This window comes from Chelonoidis abingdonii, chromosome 10 (genome assembly GCF_003597395.2).
Source record: "Chelonoidis abingdonii isolate Lonesome George chromosome 10, CheloAbing_2.0, whole genome shotgun sequence".
NCBI lineage: Eukaryota > Metazoa > Chordata > Testudines > Testudinidae > Chelonoidis > Chelonoidis abingdonii.
In genome coordinates, this window is record NC_133778.1 from 7,891,966 (window position 1) to 7,919,512 (window position 27,547).

The 27,547-nt window shown below is 53.0% G+C and overlaps 1 protein-coding gene across 6 annotated transcripts in view; it reads right to left on the reverse strand.

The window, feature by feature from the left end:
- Positions 1-1,382: 1,382 nt before the first annotated feature.
- ITGB2 (integrin subunit beta 2) overlaps positions 1,383-27,547 on the reverse strand; it is a 52,865-nt gene continuing 26,700 nt past the window's right edge. For 4 of the 6 annotated variants that reach the window (XM_032787702.2, XM_032787698.2, XM_032787699.2 and 1 more), the window contains exons 3-16: positions 26,479-26,567; positions 25,491-25,674; positions 21,774-21,944; positions 20,121-20,362; positions 18,109-18,264; positions 17,556-17,651; positions 16,759-16,848; positions 11,250-11,390; positions 9,826-10,010; positions 8,272-8,516; positions 6,862-7,081; positions 5,868-6,070; positions 4,923-5,089; positions 1,383-3,967 (exon numbers count right to left, since the gene is read on the reverse strand). In XM_032787702.2, coding sequence (XP_032643593.1) covers positions 3,902-3,967; positions 4,923-5,089; positions 5,868-6,070; positions 6,862-7,081; positions 8,272-8,516; positions 9,826-10,010; positions 11,250-11,390; positions 16,759-16,848; positions 17,556-17,651; positions 18,109-18,264; positions 20,121-20,362; positions 21,774-21,944; positions 25,491-25,674; positions 26,479-26,567 — 2,255 coding nt within the window. In that variant the 3' untranslated portion in view covers positions 1,383-3,901. The remainder of the gene's footprint in view (positions 3,968-4,922; positions 5,090-5,867; positions 6,071-6,861; positions 7,082-8,271; positions 8,517-9,825; positions 10,011-11,249; positions 11,391-16,758; positions 16,849-17,555; positions 17,652-18,108; positions 18,265-20,120; positions 20,363-21,773; positions 21,945-25,490; positions 25,675-26,478; positions 26,568-27,547) is intronic. The other 2 variants (XR_012656615.1, XR_012656614.1) reach the window with 1 other exon arrangement.

The window sequence follows — 27,547 nt, forward strand, 5'->3', positions numbered from 1 at the left end:
AGCCACGTATTTAAACTTACACCTTGCGGCGCTGGGACGTAATGGTCTAAGCCATGTGTAGTGTGTGGCCTGAGCCTGGGACAGGGCCGCTCAGAGGATTCAGAGGGCCTGAGGCAAAGCAGGGGAGTGGATATAAAACAGGCACCAGCCACTGCGGCGCTTGTACTCACCGGGCAGTTCTCCGAGTCTGCGGCGGGGGTGGGTCCTTCACTCGCTCCGTGTTTTTGGCAGCACTGAAGGACCCACCGCTGAAATGCCACCGAAGACCCAGAACAACTGAAGGGCCCCCCACCGCCAAAGTGCCACTGAAGACTTGGACCTCTGCCAGGTGAGTAGCCAGGGAAGGGATTGCCCCCCCCCCCCCGGGCGATCCTGTCCTGGAATGGGTTTCCCGGTGTGGGTTTTGGCTGCAGCCCCAGAGTGGGTGCCTGGCTGTGCTTCGACCTTGTGGGAAGTTTCTCTCCAGCCACAGAGCTCGTGGCCAACTCACTCCCTAACGGGGGCATTTGGACCTATACAAAAGCCACCTCGGCTTTGCTGGGAGTCTGACATCCCAGCGCAGGGGGCAGGCTCCCATCCCTGAGGCCACATTTACTCCTGAGCTCTGCTTGTAACTGCAGCATTGTGCATGCGACCAGTTCCCCCTCCGGGAGGGGTTCTGTAAGAGACCCAAAGATTCATGTGTCCTGCAGTGCCGTGAAGAGGTAATACCTGAAGCTCCTCCACCTCCGCTGCACTGTGCATACCATCCATCAACCTTCAAACGAGGGCGGCCCCACACCCAGCACCTGGCTCAAAGCACCTTGTGTGGGCAGCCAGGCTTTGCCACAAGCACCCATTGCCAGCAGTCAGTCCCATGGTCCTCAATCCTGCTGCCGTCTGCGGGGGTGAGAGGGACGACACAGCCTCACTGGCAGTGCGGGCCCAGATCACTTGAATGTCCAGGGTGCAATGTGTTGATGGGGGTATTGTGAGTATCACAGCTCTAGAGCCACATTCAGCGGGGAGGTATTAGGCAGAGTCCCTTGGACCTGGCTATGCCTGCTCCACCGCTGTGTGCAGGAGCTGACTGGAGTCAGCACAGGCTGGAGAGGAGGAGGAGGAGGAAGGAACAGGAACCCCCACAGTGCTTTCACTGGCACCTTCTCCTGCCTCTACAAGCCGCTCCAGCGCATGGGCAGCCAAGAGAGGGTCTAGCTCAGTAAGGGGAGGGACAGGGGAAGCCCAAGTCACCTCTGACCAGGTCTTGTCCTCGTATCCAGAAGAGCTGTGTGAGGTGACCTGGGTTGGGCTCAGCTGGCTGATTGAACCTGTCTGCTACCTCGAGAGGCAGCCAACAGAAGGCATCACACAGGCTGGGGACACACACTACAGGCCAGCTGCCGGGTTTGATGTATTTTTATTAATAGACCAGAGTGGGGATGTGACATGATGCTACAGACGAATTGTTCTCACACATAAAGCAAGTTCTAGATCAGGGGTGGGTAAACTATGGCCCGTGGGCCACATCTGTCAGACTATTTAATTTGGCCCTCAGGTCCTGCCAGGGAGCAGGGTTGGGGGTTTGCACTGCTCCGTGCGGCTCCCAGGAAGCAGCCGGCATGACCCACCTCCGCAGAGGTGAAAGTAAACCAGCGCGGTCTGGACCGCATCAACTTCCAAGGCGAGGATTGAAAAGGCTTTGGGCTGCCTGTGGCTGGGGCCAGGATTTAAAAGGCTCCGGGCTTCTCTCAGTGGCAGGAGCTCTCGGCCCTTTAAATCCCTGCCCCAGCCCCGCAAAGCTCGGGGTTCACTCTGGCGGCCAAAGCCCCGGGCCCTTTAATTTGCCCCTGAGCCCTGGGGGGCTCCCAGCCACCTCTGCAGCTGGGAGCCCCTGGTTGATTTAAAGGCTCTGGGTCCCCCAGCCACAGCTGGTGCCCCAGGGCCTTTAAATCTTGAGAGGCCACGCCTCTTCTGGATGAGGCCACGCCCTCTTAGGACTCCAGCAGTACCAGTAAGTCCTGTAAGTTACTTTCACTCCTGCCCCTCTGGCTCCTACATAGTATGTGGTTCCTGGCCAATGGGAGCTTCAGGGGTGGCGCCTGTGGATGGGGCGGGGAGCAGAGCCACCTGTCTATGCCTCGGGGCCAAAGGGGGGACATGCTTCCAAGAGCTGCTTGTGGTAAGCACCTCCCAGAGCCTGCACCCTTCAGCCCCCCCATGCTCCAATCCTGATCCCCCCATGCCACAGCCCTGATCCCTCTCCTGCCCTCCAAACCCCTCGATCCCAGCCCAGAGCCCCCTCTTGTACCCCAAGTCCCTCATCCCCAGCCCCATCCCAGAGCCCGCATCCCCAGCCAGAGCCCTCACACCCCTCCCCCATACCGCAACTCCCTTCCCCAGCCCTGATCCCCCTCCCCCTCCGAACCCCTCAATCCCAGCCCAAAGCCCCCTTCTGCACCTCAGCCCTCTCAGTCCCACCCTAGAGCCCCCTCTTGTACCCCAAGTCCTGCAACCTCAGCCAGAGCCCTCACCCCCCATGCTCCAACAACCTGCCCCATTCCTGCTCCCTGTCCTGCCCTCTGAACCCATTGGTCCCCAGCCCAGAGTCCCTTCCTGCACCCCAAACCCCTCATCCCCAGCCCTACCCCAGAGCCTGCACCCCCAACACCCCACCCCAGAGCCCCCTCCCACACCCTGAACTCCTCATTTCTGGGTCCACCCCAGAGCCTGCATCCCCAGCTGGAGCCCTCACCCCCTCCTGCAACCTTACTCCCAATTTCATAAGTATTCATGGCCCGCCATAAAATGTCCATACCCTGATGCGGCCCTCCGGCCAAAAAGTTTGCCCCCACCCCCTGTTCTAGATTCATACAGACTTTTACAGGCATGACCCTCTGAAATAAGAATTAGTCATTCAGTGCCGCACTTCCAGCTAGCACCGAGCACAGAGAAACCCCCGGGATGTGCCTGTCACTTTCTCCTGGGGCGTGTGTGTCCAACTGACTCACTGCGAAGGGGAGGAGGATCCTTGTGAGATGGGATGAAGTTAGCGTAGAAATCTGACTGCTGCACCTGACATCTTTCACATTTGGAACCATTGTTTCCTTGCCACTAACCCATCATTGAGAAGGCTGAGACCCCAAGGGTTACGGGTGCAGCTAGGGCTGCAGGCCCACTGATGAATGCAGCAGAAAGCTCTGAGGGGTCAGTCACTGGCAAGAGGGCAATGATTTAGGAAGATGCGGGGCACATTGCCGACTGCCCCCTCTTTCCAGCCACCAGCATCCACCCACCCCTATGGCCACCACCCTCCTCACAGCGGGTTTACAGCTCTGGGGACCGGCTCATGGCCTGACCCCAGAACGATTTTAGCACTGTCTTTTCTACAAGACCTGCACGAGTTCCCGTAACAGAGTGCAGCACAGCGGGACAGGGGTTGGAGTGACCGCAGCCTTTGAGCGGAGCACTTTAGACCAGAAAGAAGGGGGCATCTGGTAAAATGCCAAGCAAAGATCAATATTGGTTGCAGGTTGAAAACTAGTAACAATGCAGGCTTGATTCAAGCTCTAGCAGCAGCCAGTGCTTGCAGGTATTTGCAGCATGAGTTGAGAGATGGTGGGATCGTTATCCAGGAGCCCACGCTAATGCAAACTGAAAATAATCCCACTCATCAAAGCTTATGCTGCTGCCTTCTCACAGCCCTATCAACACAGCTTGCAGGAGCCACGCAGAGGGAGGAGCTTGCTGGAGGTGCACAACAGAGCCTGCTGGACGAAGCCTGCCCTTCACTGGCAGCGTCATGGAAGAAGGGAACAGCGTACAGCAGACTTTGCTTGGAGAGTAAAATGCTGGTGCCCTTAGGTTGGTATTTCCTGGTTTAACAGTCGAGCCTTCACAGGCTGTGCAGGATAGTGCCACATCATTCTCCGTTGAATCTGGGGTTCATGACAGTGGTGGTAGCACTCTGGAAAAGGGGATTATCACCCTGGGAAGAAATACCAGACAGGTACATTGTTAGTGCTGCCTGGATTTTCCAGAAACAGAGCCTCAGTTCACCCAGCTGGCTAAGGATCGGCTAGAGCGAACATTACAAACTGACGGAGAGACAGAGACAGGGGCTGCTCACGTGTGCTCCTCCCCTAGTCACGGGGAGCTTTCCCCCCCACTTTGGTGACAGGTGAGCCATCACTCCTGTGCTATGATGTGGCCACACTGCTCCAACCCTCCAGTATTCATCCTCCGGTGCAGGAGCATTTGCCTAGGTGAGAGCTTCTGGACTGTAAAGAACCTGGTATGGCCAGGCGGCTGTCTCTCTCAGAGGGAGTGGGCAGCCAGTGAAGAGGCTATAAAATTCAGTTCTGCAACTTTTAACTTTTCAGGTCCCCACACCAGCCATGTGACGACGATTTCTGGTTAGGGCTGCATGGGCATTTCCTCCTTCCTGCCATGAGACCAACCCTGGGCATGAGTGGCAGCAGCGATGTGCAGTGGGAGACATCTCAGCTAGCCAAGGTCTCCAGATAAACATGCTTTGGGTAAGTCTCTGGGCCCCCTGTGTCTCCCACACTGGAGAAGGGAAAGTCCACCCCATCTTGCACCCAAACCATGAGTGGCCCTCAGCATCTGTATCCATTCTCTCAACACCTCCAGCCTGTGGCTGTAAAGGAGCCGCTGGTCCTGGTGCTGGGTTTGGGGAGGATATAGGACATGTGAGCCCCATCGGGAATTAAAGCCTGGGAGTGGCTTGTGCCCAGTCATTTCCCACACCTGCACAATTGCAAGAGGGCCTGAGGCCTCCTCCCCAGAGCCCACCCACCCCACAACTAAGAACAGACACCCGTCAGGCTGGCAGGGCTCCAACCAGCTCTAGGGAAAAGGCAGGACAGGCGGAGCAGGGCGGCTGTTTGTGGGGTACTATGGGAAAGGCAGTGCCAGCTCACCTCATTCCACTTGGCCTTCAACTTCTCCTTCTCGAACCTGCTGTACTCCCTGCGGTCGAACACCTCCATCACCAGCCGCCACATCACCAGAAGCAGCAGCCCAATCAGGGCCACGCCCGCAATGGTGCCGCCCACAATTGCAGCGATGTTCGGGGGCTGCGGACACTCTGGGGATCAGAGAGCACACAGGACAGACAGTGTTCAGCCCTGCTGCCAGCAGCCAGGCTGGTGACATTGAACGGCATGTGCCACATCCAGCAGGGTGTGATGAGAGCTGGCCACACACCGAGCCTGATGGGGCCTGTTCTATTGCAGCTAGCGAAGGCTGTGCGCCACCAAAACGTGGCAGCAGCCACAGCACCTGGCACTGGCAGCTGAGTGCAGCCAGTAGCTGCTAGATCTGCAGGCTGATTGCAGTTACCCCTCTGGGGACCTGTCTGCCGCACCCAGCCGGCAGCGCCTGAGCAGCTTTCTGGGGGTTTAGGGGGAGGGCACTGCGGCTTGAATCCAGCAAGGAGCAGGACTCAGCCGGAAAGACAGAACAGGGAGGAAGGGAGGAGGTTTCAGAACCTGGCAGGAGGGAAGGGAAGGGGCCATAAAGGCCTGTCCGCGCTCACCGAGGGACTCAGTGCTGGCTGTGACTGACTAGCCATGCTCGTCTCCAGAACGTTCTCTCAGGGTGACAGCATTCTTCCCCTCTCCCCATGGGGGACGCTGCTCTGGGGCGGGGGCAGAGGACTCCCCACTGGCAAGGGCGGGGCCTGTTTCTCGTGGCGTCTGTACTTATTTTCAATGAAGCAAAATCCCCAATACTTTCTTTCTGTTTGAAAATTCCCATCCTGCTGCGCCTGCTGCGCCTCTTCTGGGTTTGGCAGGCTGGCTCTGGTGCAAAACCCGCCCCGCCTTACGGAGTACAGAGAGGGCTGTGGGACGAGACTCCAGTACCTTTCTGGCCCAAGACTTGAAAGGAGTACTTGTCCTCCCCATCCTCCTGTTTCATGAGGTAGGAAATCCAGCAATTCTCCGAGTCCTTCTCCCGGCACTGCCGGCCATTTGCCAACGAATCGAGTTTGAGGATGTTCAAACACGCATTTGTGCAGTTCTTCTGAAACGGGCCACTCTTAAACGCCTGGCACTCCACACAGGAGCTAGAAGACAGACACAGGCGGCGCATGGCTCGGACAATAGGCTGGCTGGCAGCTCAGGGATAGGGGGACCGTGTGTGGGGTGGGAAGGAATATTCCCCAGCTCTGACTGGCAGTGGCCTTGGGGGCTTTGCCTTCCTCTGCAGCATGGCGTGTGCGTCACTTGCCAGGATTATCCGGGTGTAACGCAGTTATCCAGCAGCTGCTTCACGAACCAGCACAGCCTAAGAGAGCAGTGTGAACCTGGTGCGCCTCGCCCCCCATTCTCTGCCTGGGGCGCGTTAGAGACTAATCTCTTGTGGGCTGTCACACTGGGGTCTTCTGTGAGCTGCTGGGTGCAGTGTGTGGGCAGCCGGTGGTGCTGCGGGCCCGTGCCATGCGGGAGGTCAGACTGGACAACCTGCTGCTCCCTTCTGGCCTGAGGCTTGGGGCTGGTTAGCTAGTGAATCAGGCACACGGGGGCAGGAGGAGGCAGACTGATGGCTGGGAAGAGGAGGGGGCTGTCTGTGACTGGGGTTCCACAGACCTCAGAAGCCTCATGGGGGGCAGAGCTTCTGGGGACACTCGCAGGCCAAGGGCAGCTGTAGAACCAGGTTCTTTTGCCTCCACTCCACAACTGTGGGGTCGAAGTGGCCATTAGCAGGAGCTTTCCAGGTTAGCACAGAACCAGCCACCTTTGACAAGAGAGGGAACCACATCCGCGCTGTGCCCCTGAGCTCCCAGCACCTGCTCTGGCCAGGGGAGACGAAAGCATGGGGAGCAGCCAGGCTTGGGTGCTTCTGCAGCTCACTTACATGTATCGGGCGCAGGGCGAAGGACAGCCAGGGCATTCCTCACAGAATGGGGGTTGGTAGCCTGCCTTACACTGGCACATATTGCACCGGCAGTGCCCACGGTCGCTGCACACTCTTCCCCGTGGGTTCACACAGCCGTCTGTAGACTTCTTGCACTGGCAAGCGCTGCCTTCGAAGTTATCAGAGCATTTGCACTCCCCACAGTCACAACGCCCTCTCTCTGGGGGGCAAACAGAGATTTTAGAGCCAATACAGCTGCTCTGGGACAAATCCTGTAGGGAGGTACCTGCGTGGGGCCACCGGGAGCTATGAACCTCTATAGTAAGAGAAGGATCTAAGGGCTAATCATGTGAGAGTTATGGATTCCTTCACCAGCCTGGCCTTTGCCTGCCTGGATTTTCATCCTCACCTGACAGGCTCAGAACACGTCCCTTCTTTCAGATGGGCAGGGCTTAAATTTCCAGAGTATTTCCTAGAGTCCCAGAGCTTGGGGTTTCAGCCCCGCAGGAGGTGCCAGGGATTGGGGCTTTTGCCCCGTGGGAGGCACCAGGGCTTGGGACTTCACCTTGGAGGGGTGCACCGGCACCTGAAGCTTTAGCTCTGTGGGTGCACTGGGGTTTGGGGCTTCTGGCCTGTGGCAGGCACCAGTGCTTGGGGCTTCAGCCCTGTGGGCTTGAAAATATTTATTGGAGCTCTGCTCCAGGAAGCTCAGGCTGAATTTAAGTCCTGCACAAGTGGCCTTTCTACTGCATCTCACTTAGTGAACTGGGTAGCTTGGGTTGGATCAGCATAACTACTGGACACATTGAAAGCGTGCGGCTTCCTTCTCCAGTGGAGCACTCTGACCCAGCTAGTCCCCGCAGGGCCACAAGGGAGGGTGGGAAGTCAGAGGGAGGAGAAAGAGACCAGACATTAAGGCTCTCTCGCTAGCTTCTCACAGCACATCCCTTGTTCGAGCACATCAAGCTCTGGGTGTTTAAGGAAGGGCCTAGTGGGGAACTTGTGTGTCCTGCGAGGACAGTGAAGGAACAGTGGAAAGAAGCGTTTGGATGATGTTCCCGTTGCAAATATTAGCCTGCCCCAGGGCCCAGAGCTTGCCGCCTGCACAGCCGTTGCTGCACTCCCATCTGGCTATTGTGTTTGCAAAGCACTGGGAAATGGGCTGTCTCGCCTATACAGCTCCACTGGATGGCAATCTAGGGCACATGGCAGGCTAGTACGGAGACTCTGACTGACTCACCCGGCTGTTTCTCTGAGATAAGGCCCGGGTCTAACTCACGAGTTTGTCTGCTAAGAATAATGCACTGACGTGTGAGGACACAGCGGGGGCCTGCAGCAGGTAGCCACTGGAACAATGGCCATAGGACAGGAAGGGAAGGGGCCAAGTCAGACCACGGAGCCGTCACTTACCTTCACCGCCACACAACTGTCCGTTATGGACCTCACAATTCATGTTGTCGCACTCGCAGAAGGTCCCGTAGATCTGCTTGTTGGGCACGTCGCTGGTGTGGCAGGTGCACTGCCCACACACGCAGTCCCCCAGGCCCGAGCAGATGACCGAGGCATTGTCCTTCCGACAGCTCCCTTCCAGCTCCTTGCTGGTTTTGCCTTTTGTTTCGCACTCGCAGTTCTTCCCAGTGTGGCCTGGATTGCAGCTGGTGTGAGAGGAGAGGAACCCAGAAATCAGGGTCAGTGGCAGGCAGTATGGGATAGAAACCATTACATTGGTCAGACCATCCTCAGACCTGCCATAGCAACACAAACAGCTTGTGCCTCAGAGATGCTGAGCAGCTGAAACCCCCTTGGTTTTCCATTGTCCATCCCTGTAACCACGGCACCCCATATCCTTCACAGTGATATAATTATGATATGATTATTGCATAATTATGATACATTTTGTGCAAAACGGGTCACGTGAGGTGTCATTGGAAAAGTTATGATTTGCTGAATATGATTATCCTGTTTCTATGGATGTATCATGTTTGTATCTAAAGTTAGGAATATTGACTATGGATCTATATTTCAATCATACTTACTCTGGGTGACATCCACAACTAGCCTTTCTGGTACAACAGTGAAGAAGCCAGACAGTGCTGACGGCCCATCAGCAAAGACAATGGACCCTGGAAGAACTTAACCCTCTTATTTGAACATTCCAGACAGCCTGTAAGTAATGGCTGCTATGACTCAGCAAGGTATGCAAGGGCCTGTAACCAGGCCACATGACTCTGAACTCCATCTTGGGATGTCAGTGTTTCTCCATAAACTGAATGTAAGACAAAGGGTTCCCACCATATGCTAAAGCTCTATAGGCAGGGAGTGACATCCTCAGTTGTTCTTCACTCCTCACACAAGAAGATTCCTGAAAACATCTGAGGAACAAAGACTGAACTGGGGGAAGTGCTGGATCCAGGCTAAAGGAACTTCTAGCCTGTGTATGAAACACCTGGGGATTCCAAGCTGCAAAGCAAACGCAACTTGTGCCTTAAGAGTCTGGCAACCTACTTGTATCATCAGCTAGGGTGAGAATTTGCTCATTCATATCCAATCTCTCTAGTAGTTTAGGCTTAGTTTGTGTTTTTGTTTATTTGCTAGGTAATCGGCTTTGATCTGTTTGCTATCCCTTGTCCACTGCAGGACATCCTGACAGGCGGAACTTGGCCCATTAACTGTGCCCTGTCACTGTGACATTCACCAGTCATTGAAAATAAAACTAACCTGCTGAAAGTTCTCCTGGGAAGAAAAGAATGGGCACATTAGGTTGACAGAAGTAAGTGTCTGTGCCTCACATTTTGTGGATTTCATGGTCCCTGTGCACAAAGACTGTCCCAGCATCACCACGAATGCCAGTACAGCCATCCGCTGGCCTGGTTCTTAGAAAGCCGCCCATTCCCAATGATTCCAAAGCTCCTGATGAGCCCTCGGACCCCCGGTTCTGTGCATGGTGTTACTGGGATCATTTACCTGCACGTGCCACACACGATTTTGCCGTTCCCGTTGCAGGCAGTGGGGCTCTGTCGCTCATCACAGTCACAGTTGCAGCGGCTGACCAGTTCCACAGTGAGCGTGTCTGTGAAGCCCAGGGGCCGGATGGTGAAGGACTGGTTTGGGATGCACTCCTTCGCTGTAACTTTCACCTGGAAAGTAATCTGGAAGGAGATGAAGGAGCCAGGTTATGGGACTGTTTGCTAGGAAAGCATCATGGTAAGGTGCTTAGGCTATCAGCCCTAGCCTAAATTTGCCTCTGTCCTGAAATGTCCCCTCCAGGAGACAGGTAATTTCTGGAACTGGGTCTGCGGGGTCCCTTCTCAAATCTCTCACTAGGACACAGCAGAGATGGTCAAACATTGGAATGTCCGTCCTACGAGAAATGCTTCTATTTCAACATTTGTTTTTGTCCTGAATCAGGAAAAAAGTCAAAATATCAACCCCCCACTCTACACATATACACACACACACACAAAAATTAGAAGTTCAAAGAAAAATTTATTAGGTCCAGAAGGGCTGAAACACTCTGTGTCAGATCAGTTTGACATTAAATTGTGTCCACTAAGCTGCCATGTTGTATTGCAGGTGTCTCATGCCCCCGTTCTCCTCTATGGGCCAGGCTCCTGGTTTGGACTACCTTTCCCATGATACACTGCTGTCATGGGATTCTCATGATGCACAATATTAAGTGGCAAGGCCACGGTACATGGTAGGAGATAAAGTCTAGCCAGAGAATCCTGTTCATAGGGGACAATGGAGGCATGAGGCACCCAAATTACAACTCCATGATGCACTCCATGAAACAGCTCATGGAGACACAGATTAGTGTCTAACTGACCCAAAATGAAACATTTTGGTTTGATTCAACAAACTGAAATTTTTGGTTCAGGTCAATCCAACCCAAAACAAAGTATTTAGTTTCAGTTTTTCCCAGCTGGAAACAAACAAATCTGTAAAAAATCAATGTTTTCGAATGGAAACATGTTGATTTTGCAGAAATGACATTTTCCATCAAATGAACATTTGGCTGGAGAACTCCCAGCCAGCTCTGACAGATCGCACTGTGAAGACAGTCCTTCCTCAACTGCCATTCAGTGCCCAAGCCTGGGAGGGTTTCAGGATTTGCAGGAGATGTTTCTGTTTTGCCAAAAAAATTTGCAGAAAAGAAAAGAAATCCCCATTTTCTGATTCTCCCTCGTGCTGTGACAGGTAACCTCAACCTTAACTTCACCTGAACATGGAGATGGGGACAGCAAATTGGGTTCTGCTATGAAAAGAACATACAGGAACTCAGCACGCAGGATCCTATGTTCACTTTGAGCTCTAGAACGTTAGTACTGCTCCTGATCTTTCTGCGAGAAACTAAGGTTACAGAGAGGACTGAGCCAGGGCTCTCCTACCTTGTCATGGATCTTGACATCACCGCATTCCCCTCTCACGCCATCCATGGTGGCTTTTTTGCCGTGGCAGAAAGAATCGTATGTGATTTTCAAGAAGTCCGGCAAGGTACCATGGTCCAGGATGACTCTGGAGGACAAGTTCTGTGAGGAAAATAAGAAAGAAAATGACACAGAAATAGGTCAGCATCACAAAGAGGGGATCAAATCTGAGAACTTCCTTGAGGATGGCTTGCCTGTGACACAGTGTGTTACACCTCTTGTCGGGTGCTATTGCTTTTCCTTTGGGTGTAATTATAATCAGTTCAATACAAGGTATGACTGAGAGGGAGGACTAGGAAGTGAGATCTTAGCTCTGATAAATGTGGTGGAAATGGGATTGCTAGGGTATGAGTCGGGATTTGGAATGTGCAATCTATGCTTTGTTTTGGAGAAGAGTGGGTCAGTCTTTTCCACCGCAGATCCATCACCCCTGCTCTGTGATAATGAGGCAACATAACTGGGAACGTCAGCTTGGACTCTGCACTGCTCCACGTCTTTGCAGACAGGAAAAACATGTCCATTATTCGCTATGAAAGCACACAGTGGAAGGACAAGAAGGAACATTTTGGTTCATGCTCTGGCAATGCCTCATATGTAGTGTAATGTTTGTGCACAGCACCTCATGTATAATATAAGTCAGATACTTGGCGTGTTAGAATTCTCATGTACAAAATTAACGATCTGTGAGTAATTAATTGTTTGCTGCAAAAACAAAGATTGCACGAAAAAATTTGCAGGTGAAACCCATGTTAATTTCCATTGTCCCTTCCAGCCTCTCAGTACTGGTTTTGAAATGTTGTATTTTGCTTCTTATTTATCCTGAGCCAGTACGGAGTTTATTTTATACTCCTGTATAAGGTATTAGTATCATTACTGGTGCTCAGTAATGGGGTTTACAAACCCCCTGCTGAACATGGGGCGGTGGGAAGGAAAGTCTCCCCTGTTTACAAGCAAGCAGCTTGATCACACTCTCAAGCAGCTCCCAGCACAGCCAATCATGGAGGCAGGCACCCACAGCTGCAATCAGCAGAGAAAACAAGACCTGCTATAAAGAACACAGCACAGAGGAGGAAAGGGAGGTGGAAAGGCCTGCGGTAGCAAAGGGGTGACAATCCCACACCATGTTGCCTTGAAGAAAATAGCCAGGAGACTGAAAGACTGCAAGTCCTAAAACTGATAAAACTCAGTTGGATGTGATGGTCCCGGAAATGATTTGATTAAGGAGGCGAAACCCCTAGGAAGACCATACTTAGTAGTGGTTGTGACACACTGTACCCTATGTTCACCACTTTTATATGGTTGTGATATATTTTGTACAAAACATGCCTTGTGCAGTATCATTTGAAAACTCATAATCTGCTGGACATTATTAGCCTGGTAAAATATGTGTGGCAACTTTTTTGTTTGCAAAGTGATGAGACTCTAATCGATAACAATGATTTTACTTTAACGTGTTATAAAGTTAGAAAAGCTGGCTCAAACTAGTTTTTCAGAGACTTCACACCAGCAGGGTGCTAAAGAGTTAATTGGAAATTCACCAGCTGTAAACAAGAAATTTACAATTCACTTGAAGGACACCTGGAAGCTCAAGTATGCCATGGAACTGCCTGACCCCATGACCCAGCAAAGACTTTTCCAGTACAAAGGGTTAGATTATAAGAAGGGGCAGGGAATGCCTCAGGCCACCTCACCTCTCCACCATATGTTGCTCTGCTCATAACATCAAGCAATACGTGAAGAACACTGAACTAAGGGGAGTGGTCCCAGGCTGAAAGGAAATCCAGCCTGTGAACTAAGAACTGGCTGCAGTATCTGGTGTGGTGAAAATGATGTTTGCTTCAAACCTCATTTAGCTTGGTAAAGCTGAGGAATTAGACGGCAGTGTTATCTTCTGATTTCAATATAACCAGTTCTGACTTTTATGCCCTAACACTTATAATCACTTACAGTCTAGTTCCCCGTAAGCTATGTGGCTGCGTAGCAGCCTTCTTATCACCATGCAGGCACTTGGGGAACTCACCCGGGGGCCAGGGGAGGGGTGATCCACTCCCACCCCCAACCTAGCCCGGCCCCCAACCTGCTGCAGCCGGGGCAGCCCGGACTTGCAATGTCCGGGGCACTCTTTCCCCGGCCCCAACTCTGCTGCGGCTGGGGTGCTTGGACCGGCCAGGGCACCCCTACCCCGGCCTGAATCCAGCTGGGGTGGCCTGGCCTGGCTCGAACCCAGCTGCAGCTGGTGTGGCCCAGCCTGGACTCAGCCCGGGCCTGGACCTGCCATGGCACCCCTACCCCGGCCTGAATCCAGCCTATCCTGCAGCCCCAGCCCTGGAGCTGCCCCGGCGGGAAGATGTGCCTCTCTCCCCCAGTCCACGTGTTGCTGTGGGCAGAGAGAGCTGGTGAGAGTTCTCTCTCCCTGCTGGAGCCCCCTCCTGTACCCCAAAGCCCTCATAGAATCATAGAATATCAGGGTTGGAAGGGACCTTAGCAGGTCATCTAGTCCAGCCCCCTGCTCAAAGCAGGATCAATCCCCAACTAAATCATCCCAGCCAGGGCTTTGTCAAGCTGGGCCTTAAAAACCTCCAAGGAAGGAGATTCCACCACCTCCCTAGGTAACCTATTCCAGTGCTTCACCACTCTCTTAGTGAAATAGTGTTTCCTAATATCCAGCCTAAACCTTCCCCACTGCAACTTGAGACCATCACTCCTTCTTCTGTCATCTGCTACCACTGAGAACAGCCGAGCTCCATCCTCTTTGGAACCCCCTTTCAGGTAGTTGAAAGCAGCTATCAAATCTCACCTCATCCTTCTATTCTGCAGATTAAACAATCCCAGTTCCCTGAGCCTTTCCTTATAAGTCATGTGCTCCAGCCCACTAATCATTTTTGTTGCCCCCCGCTGGACTCTTTCCAATTTTTCCACATCCTTCTTGTAGTGTGGGGCCCCAAAACTGGACACAGTACTCCAGATGAGGCCTGTAGCAAGGTGGTGTGGTTCCCAGCTGCCCCAGAGAGAGACGAGCCCCCCCGGACACCAAAGGGGGTGGAGCCAGGGGAGCCTGCGCCCGCCCCCCAGAGGTCAAGGTTCAGGACAGGAAGTACAAAAGCCCAACCCCAGAGCTCACTAGAGCCTTGGCCACCGGAGAAGCCAGACACCTGTGGCCTAGCTCCTGGTGGGGAGACTCCTGCAGCCTGCGATCGACCCAAGGACTGGCCAGACCAGCCGAGGCCAGATTCCGACCAGCCCCCGGAGGAGCTGCCAAGCCTGCCGCTCACCGGGTACCAGATCCCTGTGGAGGACACCGTCCAGATGCAGGAACCCTACGAGGGGGGGGTCGGAAGTAGCCCTGGGGCAGCTGACCCCAGTCTGGCAGCAGCACACCCAGAGCCCATGTCAGCCCGGATCCCCACTGACGCTATCGCTGCTACTGGGCTGGGACGCAGTGGAGTGCGTGGGCCTTCAGCCCCCCTGCCACCCAATGTGTGGATGGCAGCCTCCCCCTCTCCCAGGCCCTTTGGAGCCAGGGCTTGGGCCTCCTGAACTTATTTGTTTGCTCAGCCCCTGCCTGAGGGCCTGGGCCAGGGACTGTTTGCTGCCTGCCCGAACCCAGAGCCTGGGCTTATTGCTTAACGGTTTGCTCTGTCCCTGTCCAAGGACCAGAGTGTAGGACTTGCTACTGCCCACCAACCAGGCCTGAGTAACTGTTGTTTTGCCTCTGCTGCGGCGGGAGACCCCGCGGCCAGACTAGTTCCCCGACGTAACCAGACGGATGTAGCGAGGCGGTGTGGTTCCCCACTGCGCCGGAGAGGGACGAGCTCCGGCAGAACCCTTCTGCAAGGCCTCACCAATGCCTAATACAGGGGAACGATCATGTCCCACGATCTGCTGGCAAAGCCCCTACTTATACAGCCCAAAATGCCATTAGCCTTCTTGGCAACAAGGGCACACTGTTGACTCATATCCAACTTCTCGTCCTTTTCTGCAGAACTGCCGCTTAGCCACTCTGTCCCTAGTCTGTAGCAGTGCATGGGATTCTTCTGTCCTAAGTGCAGGACGCTGCACTTGTCTTTGTTGAACCTCATCAGGTTTCTTTTGGTCCAATCCTCTAATTTGTCTAGGTACCTCTGTATCCCACCCCTACCCTCCAGCGTGTCTACCACTCCTCCCAGTTTGGTGTCATCTGCAAACTTGCCGAGAGGCAATTAGGTTAGTCAGGCATGACTTGCCCTTGGTGAATCCATGCTGACTGTTCCTGATCACTTTCCTCTCCTTTAAGTGCTTTGGAATTGATTTCTTGATGACCTGCTCCATGATTTTTCCAGGGACTGAAGTGAGGCTGACTGGCCTGTAGTTCCCCGGATCCTCCTTTTTCACTTTTTTAAAGATGGGCACTACAAACTGACAAACTTTCCCCGCAACAGACACTCAGATACTCACTCCCCTCCCAGCTCCCAACACAGCCCCCCTAATACAGTACTTAGCATAGCTTCTCTCGGACAGATCCCTGGCAAACTCCCTCAGTTAGCCTCTCCCCTGTTCGCCGACTGGACTTACACTGGACATCTCTGGCCACACCCCACACCCACAACCCCAGCCTGAGCCCTCACCCCTCTGTACCCCATCCCTCTGGCCCAGCCCTGAGCCCCCTCCCACACTCCGAACCCCTTGGCCCCACCCCCGCCACATGAATTTAGTTATGTGCACCACTATGGAGGTGATGTGTCACACAGGGTCGGGTCACAAATCACCTCCATATTGGTGCACATAACAAAATTCATTCCGCACATAGGTGGTAAAAATTAGACTGAAAGCAGTGTTCCCGCTATCTTTTTCTAGTTAATAAACTTGTTTCATTGTTTTATCTAAACCAATGTGTTTGACTGAAGTGTTTGGGAAAATCTCTACTCAGGTCAGTGGGGCTGGTGCATATTCATTACTCTTTGTTGAAATGATGAACTAATTTATGAGCTTGTAAGTCCAGTGGGCTACTGAATGGTATACAAGAGGCACATTTCTTGGGGGCAATGCTGGGACTGTGGGTTATGAGGGTGTCATCTGTTCCTGGCTGGCTGGGTTAGCATTCACATACTCAGCTGATGGCTGTAAGCGAGCAAAGCCTGGAGAGGTCTGCTAGTCACTTGCAAGGCACTCTGGGCTGGAGCGCTCTGGGGACACTGCTGCTCAGGTTGCAGCCTGGGGCATGTCCCAGTGCTGCCACGTGCTCAGTGCAGTAGGTCCTTGCCAGAGGGATGAAGAAGGCCTGCCTGAGCAGTCACAGGCTACAGGCATAGAATCAGAGACATGGGGGAAAGGGGTGCAGCATGTCTGTTTATACTCTGTATAACTGGCTGAGCAAACTACCCTTCCCGTTCCATCCCCCCTCCCCCAGACGGTATAAGGCACACGGAGCTCTTGGTGCAGGCTGCCTGGCAAAGTCCAGACAGATTCGTCGAGCGCGTGATGTGAAACTTACGTTGTAGGCTTCCTTGATGAGTTGGATGACGTTGCTGGAATCGTCATGCAGCACCCCCACTGCTGATTTGGGGATCATATCTCTGAGCTTCTGCCAGTTGAGAACACACACATGAAAAGCAGCCCCTAATTTAATCATGTGCGCATGAGCACGTACTGTCCCTACACTGCCAAAGGTGTTGTGCAGCGTGATGATCATTCTGCCTCAGTTTCCTTCCTGGTCTTCTGTTAACCCACCCCACCTGGAATACTTTCTAGGCTAAGCTGGCTTAGCTCTGCGACCAAGTCACACAGACATTTCGTCCTGTCCAGGGTACCCAGAGTCCAGACTCTGCCTTCCCACCTGGACTTCCTGCTCCTCTGATTCCTCCTCCGGCCCAGCCTCTGCAGAGTACCAGTGTAGCGCTGGCTTCCACCCCAGCCTGTGTCAGTCACTGTCTCATGTCAGCTCACCAGCCCTCAGACAAGCTTGGACAGGCAGCATCTTCTTCAGTCCTTGCCCCGCAGCCAGCTGGCTCTCCCACTGCTCTCTCTCCACAGCAGGCACCAGCTGAGCTGGGCCCCCATTTGAGCTCCTCCCTCCCAGCCAGGCCCCTGCTTCAGGAGTCGCAGGGCAGGGATGACTGGCCCCAACCAGCCCATTGACCTGTTCCCGATTCCTGTGGGGTTCGTACGCCCCACCTGTGCAGGAGCAGACCAGCGCTAATGTCACTGAGAGTGGAAGGAGAGACTTGGGCTTCCTTGTCTCTCAGAAGCATTGAGCCACCACGTTGCTGGGACTGTTCAAGTTCTACTTACTTGGTATATTCCAACCATTCTGCTAGTGACAGCAAAAATGGGCTGAATGTTATTTTCAGCAAGTTTTTGTACCAGCTGGCCAACGGACGGGTAGTCCTGGGGGAAAAGGGAACAGCAGCAGTGAGTTTAAATTTTAGACCCTTCTTTGCTATCGGGACGATAATGTGCTTGGTTTCCAGACCCACTCCCAGCACCAGCATGGTCACGGGTTGTGATGGAGTGAGATACCCTGGATCTCCTCTCTTGAGCCAGTAGCTGACTGGCTTTTCCTTTCTCCAGCAGCAGACTTGTGGGCCTAGCAACAGACTTTTAACCACCATCTGTCTGACTTACCCAGACGTAAATGAGAGAAATAGGAGCAGTCCCCAGAATTAGGGATTCCAAGTTCTCCAGTTTGCTTTCCTTGCTGTGTGAATGGGGAAAAGCATTTTTCTGGGCGGCCTGCCAGAGTGTCCAGGACACAAACCCCCAACAACCAATTCACTCCTCCATGCTCTGGGAGTAAAACAGGGGTTCCTCTGCCCCGGAGCCCACCCCCCTAGAGCACACTTACAAACTCATTGCTCTTTTTGTATATATTATCTTCCAGGTGGCATCGACCATCATTAGGGGTTAGAATGGCTCCGAGTTTACCATCCCCAGCAAAATGAAAGCCGTCATCCGTGGCGTACACCAGCAGACGAGTTACGTTTCGCCAGCCAATCGTCTCCTGAGAACAGAAAGGATGGGACTTTACTGCAGTGGATTGGTAAGGCCTGAACTACCTGAACGCGGAATCAACAGGCTCAGAGAAAGCCCAAGAAGGGGAGAGCCCAGGCCACCTCAGGAATATGGAGTATCATGTCCTAACGAAAGAGAGACTCCGTGTTCATACCACAAGGAGACAAGACATTGGCATGCAAGTTCCCTGGAAATAGCTGGGGAATAAGAGCAAGGCAAGGAAATATACAGACATAAAAGTCACTCAACGAAGCAAGGTGTGTGGAGGTGCATGACACTGCTATAGACAGACATGGGCCTGCACTTCCCAGCACACCGAGACCAATGCAGGCAAATGGAGACTCATGCCTCCCTAATGGAAACAAGGGAGGTGGCCCCTCCCAAAGGGGAAACAGAGATAAACCCACACCAGGCCAGGCCCAGACCCCATTTTTGCTCCTGGACCTACATCCCTAGTAGTGAGGGCAGCCTCTGCGCCTAGACAGGCAGGCCTATGCCGACTCCCCCACGAGTGACAGTGAGGACAGGACATATGGCCAGGCAGCCAGGGAGTATGGGCAGGAACATGCACATCCCAGGAGAGGAGTTTACAGAGACATGGAGGCACCCATCTGACAGAGACCAGGGGGTATGTACATGGAGGAGCTTGGGGAAGAGAATGAGAGCCCGGGCGCAGCACAGGACTTCACACTGCCTGGGGGTTCCTCAGGTGCTTTCCTGCATTGCGATCAGCTGTTGCTGCAGCCTGGTGCATTGGGAAGGCTCTGGGGCAGCCCTTATAAAATGTTACTAAAAGCTTAGCAGAGTTTATGGTAGAAGCTCCCACCATGTGAGGAGGTTCCCTTCCCTTTCCACAGATGCCAAGGCCAGCAGGACAATGGGGATCACCAGGCTGACCCCCTCTGTAGCCCAGGCCAGAGACCTGTCCCACAATAATCCCAAGAGCAGTTCCTTTAGACAAACAGCTGGTCTGGAGTCAGCCATGGAGGATTGTCAGAGAATATCAGGGTTGGGAGGGACCTCAGGAGGTCATCTAGTCCAGACCTGCACAACTCGTAAAGCGGCGAGGGCCATATTACTCCAAAGAAAACTGCTGAGGACCAACCCCCCCTGGCTCCGCCGACCCCCCCAGCGCTGCCAAGCCCCCCCGAAGCACAACACCCCCCCCCCCCCCCCCCCCCCCCCCCCCCCCCCCCCCCCCCCCCCCCCCCCCCCCCCCCCCCCCCCCCCCCCCCCCCCCCCCCCCCCCCCCCCCCCCCATCTGCCTCCTCATCCACCTGCCACTTGGCTACTCGCCCCCTACAGACCGCATGTTGTGCAGGCCTGAATTCTAGTCCAACCCCCTGCTCAAAGGGAGACCAATCGCCAGACTTTTTGCTCCAGATCCCTAAATGGCCCCCTCAACGTTTGAGCTCACAACTGAGGGATTAGCAGGCTAGTGCTCAAACCACTGAGCTATCCCTCCCCACAAGGAGAATCCAACCTGACGCTTGCTCATTATTAACAATGTACAACCTTATTTCCAGTCTGAACGTGGCTAGCTTCAGCTTCCAGCCATGGGGCCGTGTTAGACCGCTCTTTGCTCGACTGAAGAGCCAGTTATCAAATATCTGCTCCTTACAGACTGGGGTCAAGTCACCCCCCAGCCTCTCTGGGTTGAGATAACGAGCTTGAGCTCCTTGAGTCTCTCCCCAAGAGGCCTGGTGTCTAACCCTTCAGTCATTCGCATGGTCCTTTTGGCCTGGCCTGGCCTGATGCCCCTCACCATCTGGCCACACAGGCTCTGGCTCTGAGTTATCCCCACCCGTCAGCCAGCTTAAGCCAGGTGATGGCGACTGGACTTACCCCGCAGACCGCCACCTGCATCATGGCATCCAGCCCGCCCTCGGGGGCATCGAGGTTCCCCGAGATGGACTGCTTCTGGACCTCCTTCTCAAACTTTTTGGCATTTTCAGTGAGGGAGAGGACATGCCTGAAAGCGAATGGCGGCTGGCAGGTGGTCTCCTTATTTGTGCAGGGGTTCTTCAGCTTCTCAGGGTGTGTGTTCACGAAAGGCAGCACCGTCTTGTCCACAAAGGAGCCAAAGCCTGGGGTGCACAGGGGGACGCAGCTTTAGGGAGCAGTGCCCAGTACTACACCCCTCAAACAACCACGGCCAGAGGCTTGGCGAGTGCACTTGTGGGGATGTCATAAACCCCGGGGGTCACTATGCCACGGGGCGTGGGTGGAAGGTGCAAGTAACCAGCACAGGGCAAACAAGAGGTGCTGGTGGGAGGCAGTTGCTTGTCCAGGGAGGAGCCCGAGGGTCACTTGGAGTTAGAGTACTCTGGGGAAAGCCGGAGCCAAGCCAAAGTGCAGAGGTCAGATCAGCTACGCAGCCCCATCCATGAAGAAGGGATCTAGACTAGCATCCTGTCCCAGCTGTAGAGCAACCCAGCCAGGCAGGGACACACAGTCGTGGATTAGCCAAAAAGCCAACAGGGCCTGTGCCCAGGGGCACTGGCCAAGTGGAGGGGGGGCCCAGAAAAAGGGGCACCCCTGCAACCCGCTCCGCCTGCCTGGCCCTCCTGCTGGGGACCAGGAGAAGCCCCTGCCCCCCAGATCCTGCTCCCCAGCAGGAGCGCTGGGCAGGTGCAATAGGCAGGCGGGAGAAGCCCCTGCGCTCCAACCCCATTTCCCCAGCAGGAGCACAGAAAGGGGCGAGGGGACTTCAGGCAGAAGGGGTGGGGAGAGGCCCTCACTTGGTCTGGCCCAGGGCCCCACAAAAGCTTAATCCACTTCTGGGGATGCAGTCAAGCAGTGGAGTGGGAATCTCCTCATGGCCCACTGGTGGCTGCTGCCTCTCCCCTCCCGCTGTGGTTCCTGACCCCCATTCTCCACTGGCCACTCTGTCCTGGCTCCCTCTCCCTCTCTGACGGACCGTGCCCTGAGATGCGCACTGAGATGCCTGGGTGGCCCACATTTCCCCCAGGGCTGCTGTCTCTGGCTGGCCCCCCCAGTTCCTTCCCCATTCAGCCTGTTTTCTTTGCTGCCAGTGACCCAAATGGGTCAGACATTTCAGGCTGGTTTTAAGTGAGACCTATGGGGTCTGAGAGCCTGCAGTCCATAGGCTCCTTTCTTGTGCCTCTGGCAGCCAGGGAGAGTTTTGCCAGTGATATGAGTGAGCAGAAGCAAACCCAAATGCAGCGGTAGCAGCTGAACCAAGCACATATGGAGCCAATACTTCTCTTGGCTACAGCTATGGGCCCCCTTCCCCTCCGTGGACGTGTGACTGAGTAGAGTGCAGTGCTCTCCGTAGAGGGGCTGGGCAAAGCAAGGGGGTGATCTCAGTATGCGTTACCCCTGTGCACTTACTGGACACCTCCTCCCCCAGCCTTGATGTCTCTCCTGGCCTGGCTGCTGCAGTGCGGTGCATCTTCCTATATTCTTGCTAGAACTGATTTAGCTGTGGCTCTTCAATGCTGCCAAGAGTGCGCGAGTGCCCAGAGAACCACTCACCGATCTGGCCGGAGCTGGTGATGGAGTTTAGAGCTGCGAGCAGGTCTCCTCCCAGCTTCTTCACTTTCTCCAGGTCATCATGCATGGAATAGGAGAGATCCATCAGATAGTAGAGGTCGATAGGGTAGCCCTCGGCACGGCGGAAAGTCACATTGAACACAGCCGGCTGACCTGCCAGGAGAGAGGCAGAGCATGGAAACGGCCCAGTGGAATCACGTGACTGCTGTGGAACACTGTCCAGCTCTGGTGCCCACAATTCAGGAAGGGTGTTGTAGAATTGAAAAGTTCAGAGAAGAGCCATGAGAACCATTAAAGGATTAGAAAATCTGCCTTATAGCGATAGACTCAATCTATTCAGTGTAAAAAAAATGAAGATTAGGAGTGACTTAATCACAGTCTATATGCATCTGCATGGGGAATGAATATTTACTAATGAGCTTCTGACGGCAGAGAAAGCTGTAACACGATCCTATGGCTGGAAGCTGAAGCTAGACAAATTCAGGCTGGAAATAAGGTGTAAATTTTAAACAGAGAAAGTAATGAACCTGTTGGAAAGATTTACCAAGGATCCTAGTGGGTTATTGCCTGTTCCACTGCACGAGAGTGACAATTCTTAAATCAAGAGTGGGTGTTTGTCTAACAGATCTGCTCTTGGAGTTATTGTGGGGCAGGTCTCTGGCCTGTGCTATCCAGGAGGCCAGACTAGATGATCCCAATGGTCCCTTCTGGTTTGGAATCTCTGAATCCCATCTGTAAGATCTGGCCTGTCCTCTCCATCCACACAGCTAAAGCTCTCCTGCAGGTTCTCTGCCTCGCACATCTTGATTACTGCAAAATCCTTTTCTCTGGCCTTCACAAATGCCATCTTGCCCTGCTCACAGCCATTCAGAATGCAGCTGCAAAGCTAATTCTCCTAGCCCATCATTTTGGCCATTTCCCTGTTGTAATAACTTGGCCTACCAATTGTGAGCTCAACTATGAGAAGTGAATGAAAGTTCATAAAACATCACAATAACCTACAACAACAAATGTTGATGAGAAAAGGTGCAAAAAGGAGAGACAGACATACTGAATTAATCCAAACAAAAAGCCTCCTGGTCTGACTCAAGGACTGTGTTAGGATCATGCCAGTGTGGGACCTGAAATCAGCGCACAAAATCAAGGTGTCAGAAAAATAATGAGAGGATGGGCTATTCCACCCATCACTTCCTTTGGGGTCCCTGAAAGACAAAACTCGGGGGGTGGAGGGGAGAATTGAGCTGTCATGACCACAATAGTGGATCACTGAAGGACAGGAGAAGAGAAAGGCATGAGCTTCAACATGATGGCAGCCACCACCATCTCCTGGTTAGGCTGCTGGTGCACCTGTCCTGCTGACCAATGTATCTGATTGTTTCCTTGTACTCCCAGATCTGTCTCCATCTGTTGGATCTTCTCTGATATTTATAGCGTAAGCTCTTCAGAGCAGTAACTGTCTTTTTATTGTGTGTATATCCCTGCAGCTAGCACAGTGCAGTCCCGCTCCATGGCGGGGGCTCTAGGCACAACGATAATAATTATTATTATGGTAAAGGCAACTAAAGCTGGTCAAAACTTGAATTATTCATTCCAGGGGAAATTCTACCATTTAGGGGGAAAAGCTCATTCCAAATAGGAATGAAAAGTTGAAATTTCAAAATGTCCTGCCCAACAAAATAAAACAAAAGGGCAGGGGTTAAACAAAACATTTCATTTTGATTTTGACTTTGTATTTTACATTAATTTTTATTCTGTTCTTATAATATTTTAAAATTAGGGTTTAAAAATCATTTTTAAATTATCAAATAAACTAACGAGTCATGGTTCAATAGCTGGTATAATACACCTTTCTGAATGGAAACTCGTTTTAAAATGAAAAATTGAAACGTTTTGTTGTGAAATGGAACAATTTGACCTTATTGAAACACTTCCATTTTTTCTGAAATGAAATTTCCTCAAAAGCAACATGTTCCTGCCTTTATAAAATTGAATGAAATTTCAAAATAAAAAGCTGTTTCAAATCCAACAATCTAAATGTTTCATTTCAACATTTTCAAAACAAAGCACATCCATTTTTTGGAATATTTTTTTAGGTTTATTTTGGACTGAAACAATTTTTTAAAAATTGACACAAATCTGCTAAATGTTTTAGTTAACCTGAATCTGCATTTTTCACTAGAAAAAAGTTTCAGCCAATTTTTTTTTTGCCCAGTTCTACTCATATGCTTATAACCATCTGTAACACATACTAGGCATGCTTGTAACATCTATTCATTATTCATCAGCTCCCCAAAAACCTCTGTATACAGTGCAATTGTCAATGGTGATGTGGCTCAACCCTTGGACGAGACAGTGGCTCTGAAGGCTGTTGTGCTTGCAGGTGCTCTCCAGGAGCACTGTTGGTTGGGGTGGCCCCACGGTCTGACTCTTTGAGACCTACAGCAATGGCTAACACTGTCTGTAAAGATTCTCTGTCCCACCCAGGAGAGAGTACATCTGCCCTGTTGCTAGAGAAATGGCTGGGCCCCTTGCAAGCTGGGTTCTTTCACGTATTTGGAAAACAAAGGAAATTAATGTACAAATAACTGTGTTAAGGTGGAGATAAGGTCAGTGTCGCACAACAGGGCCTTGTGTCCCCTGTGTCTTTTCAGACTGAAAGCCTCAAACTCCTCTCCACACAGCCCTGTAAAGAAAGTTACTGTGACAAGAGAAAACTCATCACAAACTTATGAACCTCAGGGAATGCAGAGTTAAGGTGCTGCTTGCCACATCCCACCAGCCATGGCCTTAACTCTGCCCCGTTGGGACCACTCTAGGAACTGGGCTTATCACAGGATTTTACTCCTGCCAAACAAAAGAGGCCATTTTCTTGGTACCCCTCACAGCTGTAGTCAGGACTCGTGTTCCTACAGCTCCATAGCATTTCCGTGTTAGCTGATCCTTGCTGCTGGCTGACAGGGATCACACAGGGCATACTGAACTATTCTTTCGCCTCCTCTCCAGAAGCACAATCACAGTTAATGAGGCTCATGAGGCATCAGGGCACTTCCTAGTTACGGTTCTGCATGTTTGGGCAAATATTGCTCACTCACAATGAACCAGGATAAGGGGCTGCTGGCTGTGTGGTGCCAGGGAGGGCGAGGAGCTTCACCTTTGCTGAGCATTCCTGGTGCTTGTCAATGGGCTGTCTGCTTGTTCTGGAGACACTGGCATTCCTTCCCGGGTCATGGCCTTTCTGCTTCTCCACCCTTGGGTCTGCCTTCTGTCCCCCTCACTGGGCAAGGGCATGGGGGCAGGCATCCATGTTGTGGGGGAGCTGCCTCAACTCTGCACTTGACTGACCTTGCCTGTGAATTTGTACTTGTTTTCGGCAAGCACGCCTGGTTGCAGTGAGCCTGCTGTGCCTGGAGAGGTGAAATCCTGGCCTGGCCTGCTGCTGTCAGACCATCACACACCCCCACCCCCACCCCCGCCCACAGGTGCTTGTCTCAGCTGACACAAGGATTTTTCTCATGCGCCTGTTTCCACACTCAAACGAAGCACCCACCTGTGATTTAAACACACTGCAGGAAAAGAGGGACCCGGACACATTCTGGGCCTGAACCGGCCCCATGCTGATCAGTGGCTGTGTGCCTGTGCTTTCCTCCACATGGCATTGCTCCCACTAGGCTGCCAACCCGGCTTCCCAGCAAACTGTACCTCGTCTTAACATCAAGCGCACTTGCTGGGGAGCCAGCTGGGTCTTGTCGTTTAGGAGGGCGTTCTTCAATTGGATGAAGCTGCTTTCTGGGAACACGATGTCGTTTGCGTCACATCCCCTCTGCTGCAGCTGCTCTTTGGTGTCACAACGAATGGAGTCTGGCTCGCCCGCTTTGGTGAAATTCTGTGCGTTGCAAAACCAAAGGGGGAAGAAAGAAAAATCCTGCTGAGCACAAGCCATGTTAGTTCAGAGCCCAAGCGAGTCAATCGGACAGCTGGGAACAGGGGGCACAGAAAAGGTTACAGAGCTACCGCCACCAGACACCTCCAGCTTCCCCCCACAGCCACAAGCACAGCATTGGAGCTGCAGGGTTTGGTAGTTAACTACTGGCCATCAAGATGGAGGAACTCACTCATCAAGGAAACAGGGAACATCCTTTCTCAGACAATGTGCCCATCTCATCTTCCGGCTCCCTGCCATCCCTGCCCATCCTGCACTCTTCCTGCTCTCGCTCAGCCATGGGCATGAGTGCGGCACTCAACTGGCTCCATCCCTGCTCTCAGGAAATAAACCTCCTTGCGTTCTGCATTAACCCTTAATCTCGCCATGGCGAGAGGTCAGCAAAGGCCCAGATCACCAGCTGCAGGGAGTCTGTGCGGGCTGGGGGGATGCGTCCATCGGAGCTCCTAGAGCCCAGGAGACATTTCTGGGAGTGTCCATTTCCCCCTGGAACAGCAATGGGAGACGGACACTCCCAGGAACGTCTCTGGGCTTAGGGAGTGCTGATGGAGACTCCCTCTGCCTCAGTCTGGGACAATGGGAGATCTTCCTTGGAACCCCTTGGCCCAGTTTCCCCTCCCAAGAGCAGGGCGACTTCTGCGGAGGGGTGAATGTGGCCAAACACCGTTGCGGGGTGTGTGTGTGGGGAAGCTGGGAGGCCAGCACAGAAGCTGAGAGCTAGTGCAATGAAAAAAAATGCAGACCTACCAGTTTCTTGCACCAAGCGCAGCCGGGGCCAGACCGGATGCAGTCCTGACAGGTGCTCACTTTGATTTTGGGGCATTCCAGGGCAAGAGCTGTAACACAGAGGGGTAGGGAAGAAGCGTGACGGGAGCTTGGCCAGCCCACGAGGGAGAGGCCCAACCCCCAGGGACAGTCTACTGCCACCCCTGGCATGTGCCAACCCTAGTGACTCCATCTAGATAAACTTTTAACCCAGACCACGCACACTGTCCTGAGCCCACACAGCCAACGACAAGAACAGCAGTTCTGCTGAAGCCAGGCATGAGATCAGAGGAGGAACCCCCTTGCGAACCACAGGGTGGCTTGGCAGTGGGACATCCAAGTGGACATACCACGAGGGTGATTTTACAGATCAAACAAAAACCCTCTACTGAAACTCCACACACTCAACACTCAGCAAGAGGGCTGCACATCTGGAGGAGGACTCTCTTATTTTCATCTCAGAGTGGCTTATTCTAGTTTAGGTTCATACCTGATTATGCTAAACCGGAGTAAGTGTGTCTACACACAAACTAGGGCTGGTGTAATGAAATCAGTTTAAAAATACCCTCAGTTAAAGTGGTGCCAGTTTTTGTGTGGATCTGTCCTGCGTTCCCTGGGTACAGCCTGCACCCGGAGGAATGCACCCGCTGTGCGGCAGAGCCCAAGCAGGGAGTAGTGCCACTAGTGCACAGTTCTAACGAGTGCCTCTTTTGTACGAGTTTTCACAACCCTAAAACACCTCAGGAAAGTGTCCTGCTCTTGGATTTTGAAAATATGGTCATCTCACTTTGGGTGTTGTGACAAAGTTCCTCCTCTACCTTGGTGGGTCCTGCGCTTCTTGGCAGATTTGCTCACCTCAGTGATCTTCCCCACAGTCTGGATCAACTCCCCATGTCTGATCAGGGGTTGGGAGGTTTGGGGGGAACCCAGGCCCACCCTCTACTCCGGGTTCCAGCCCAGGGCCCTGTGGATCACAGCTGTCTATAGTACCTCCTGTAACAGCTGCATGACAGCTACAACTCCCTGGGCTACTTCCCCGTGGCCTCCTCCA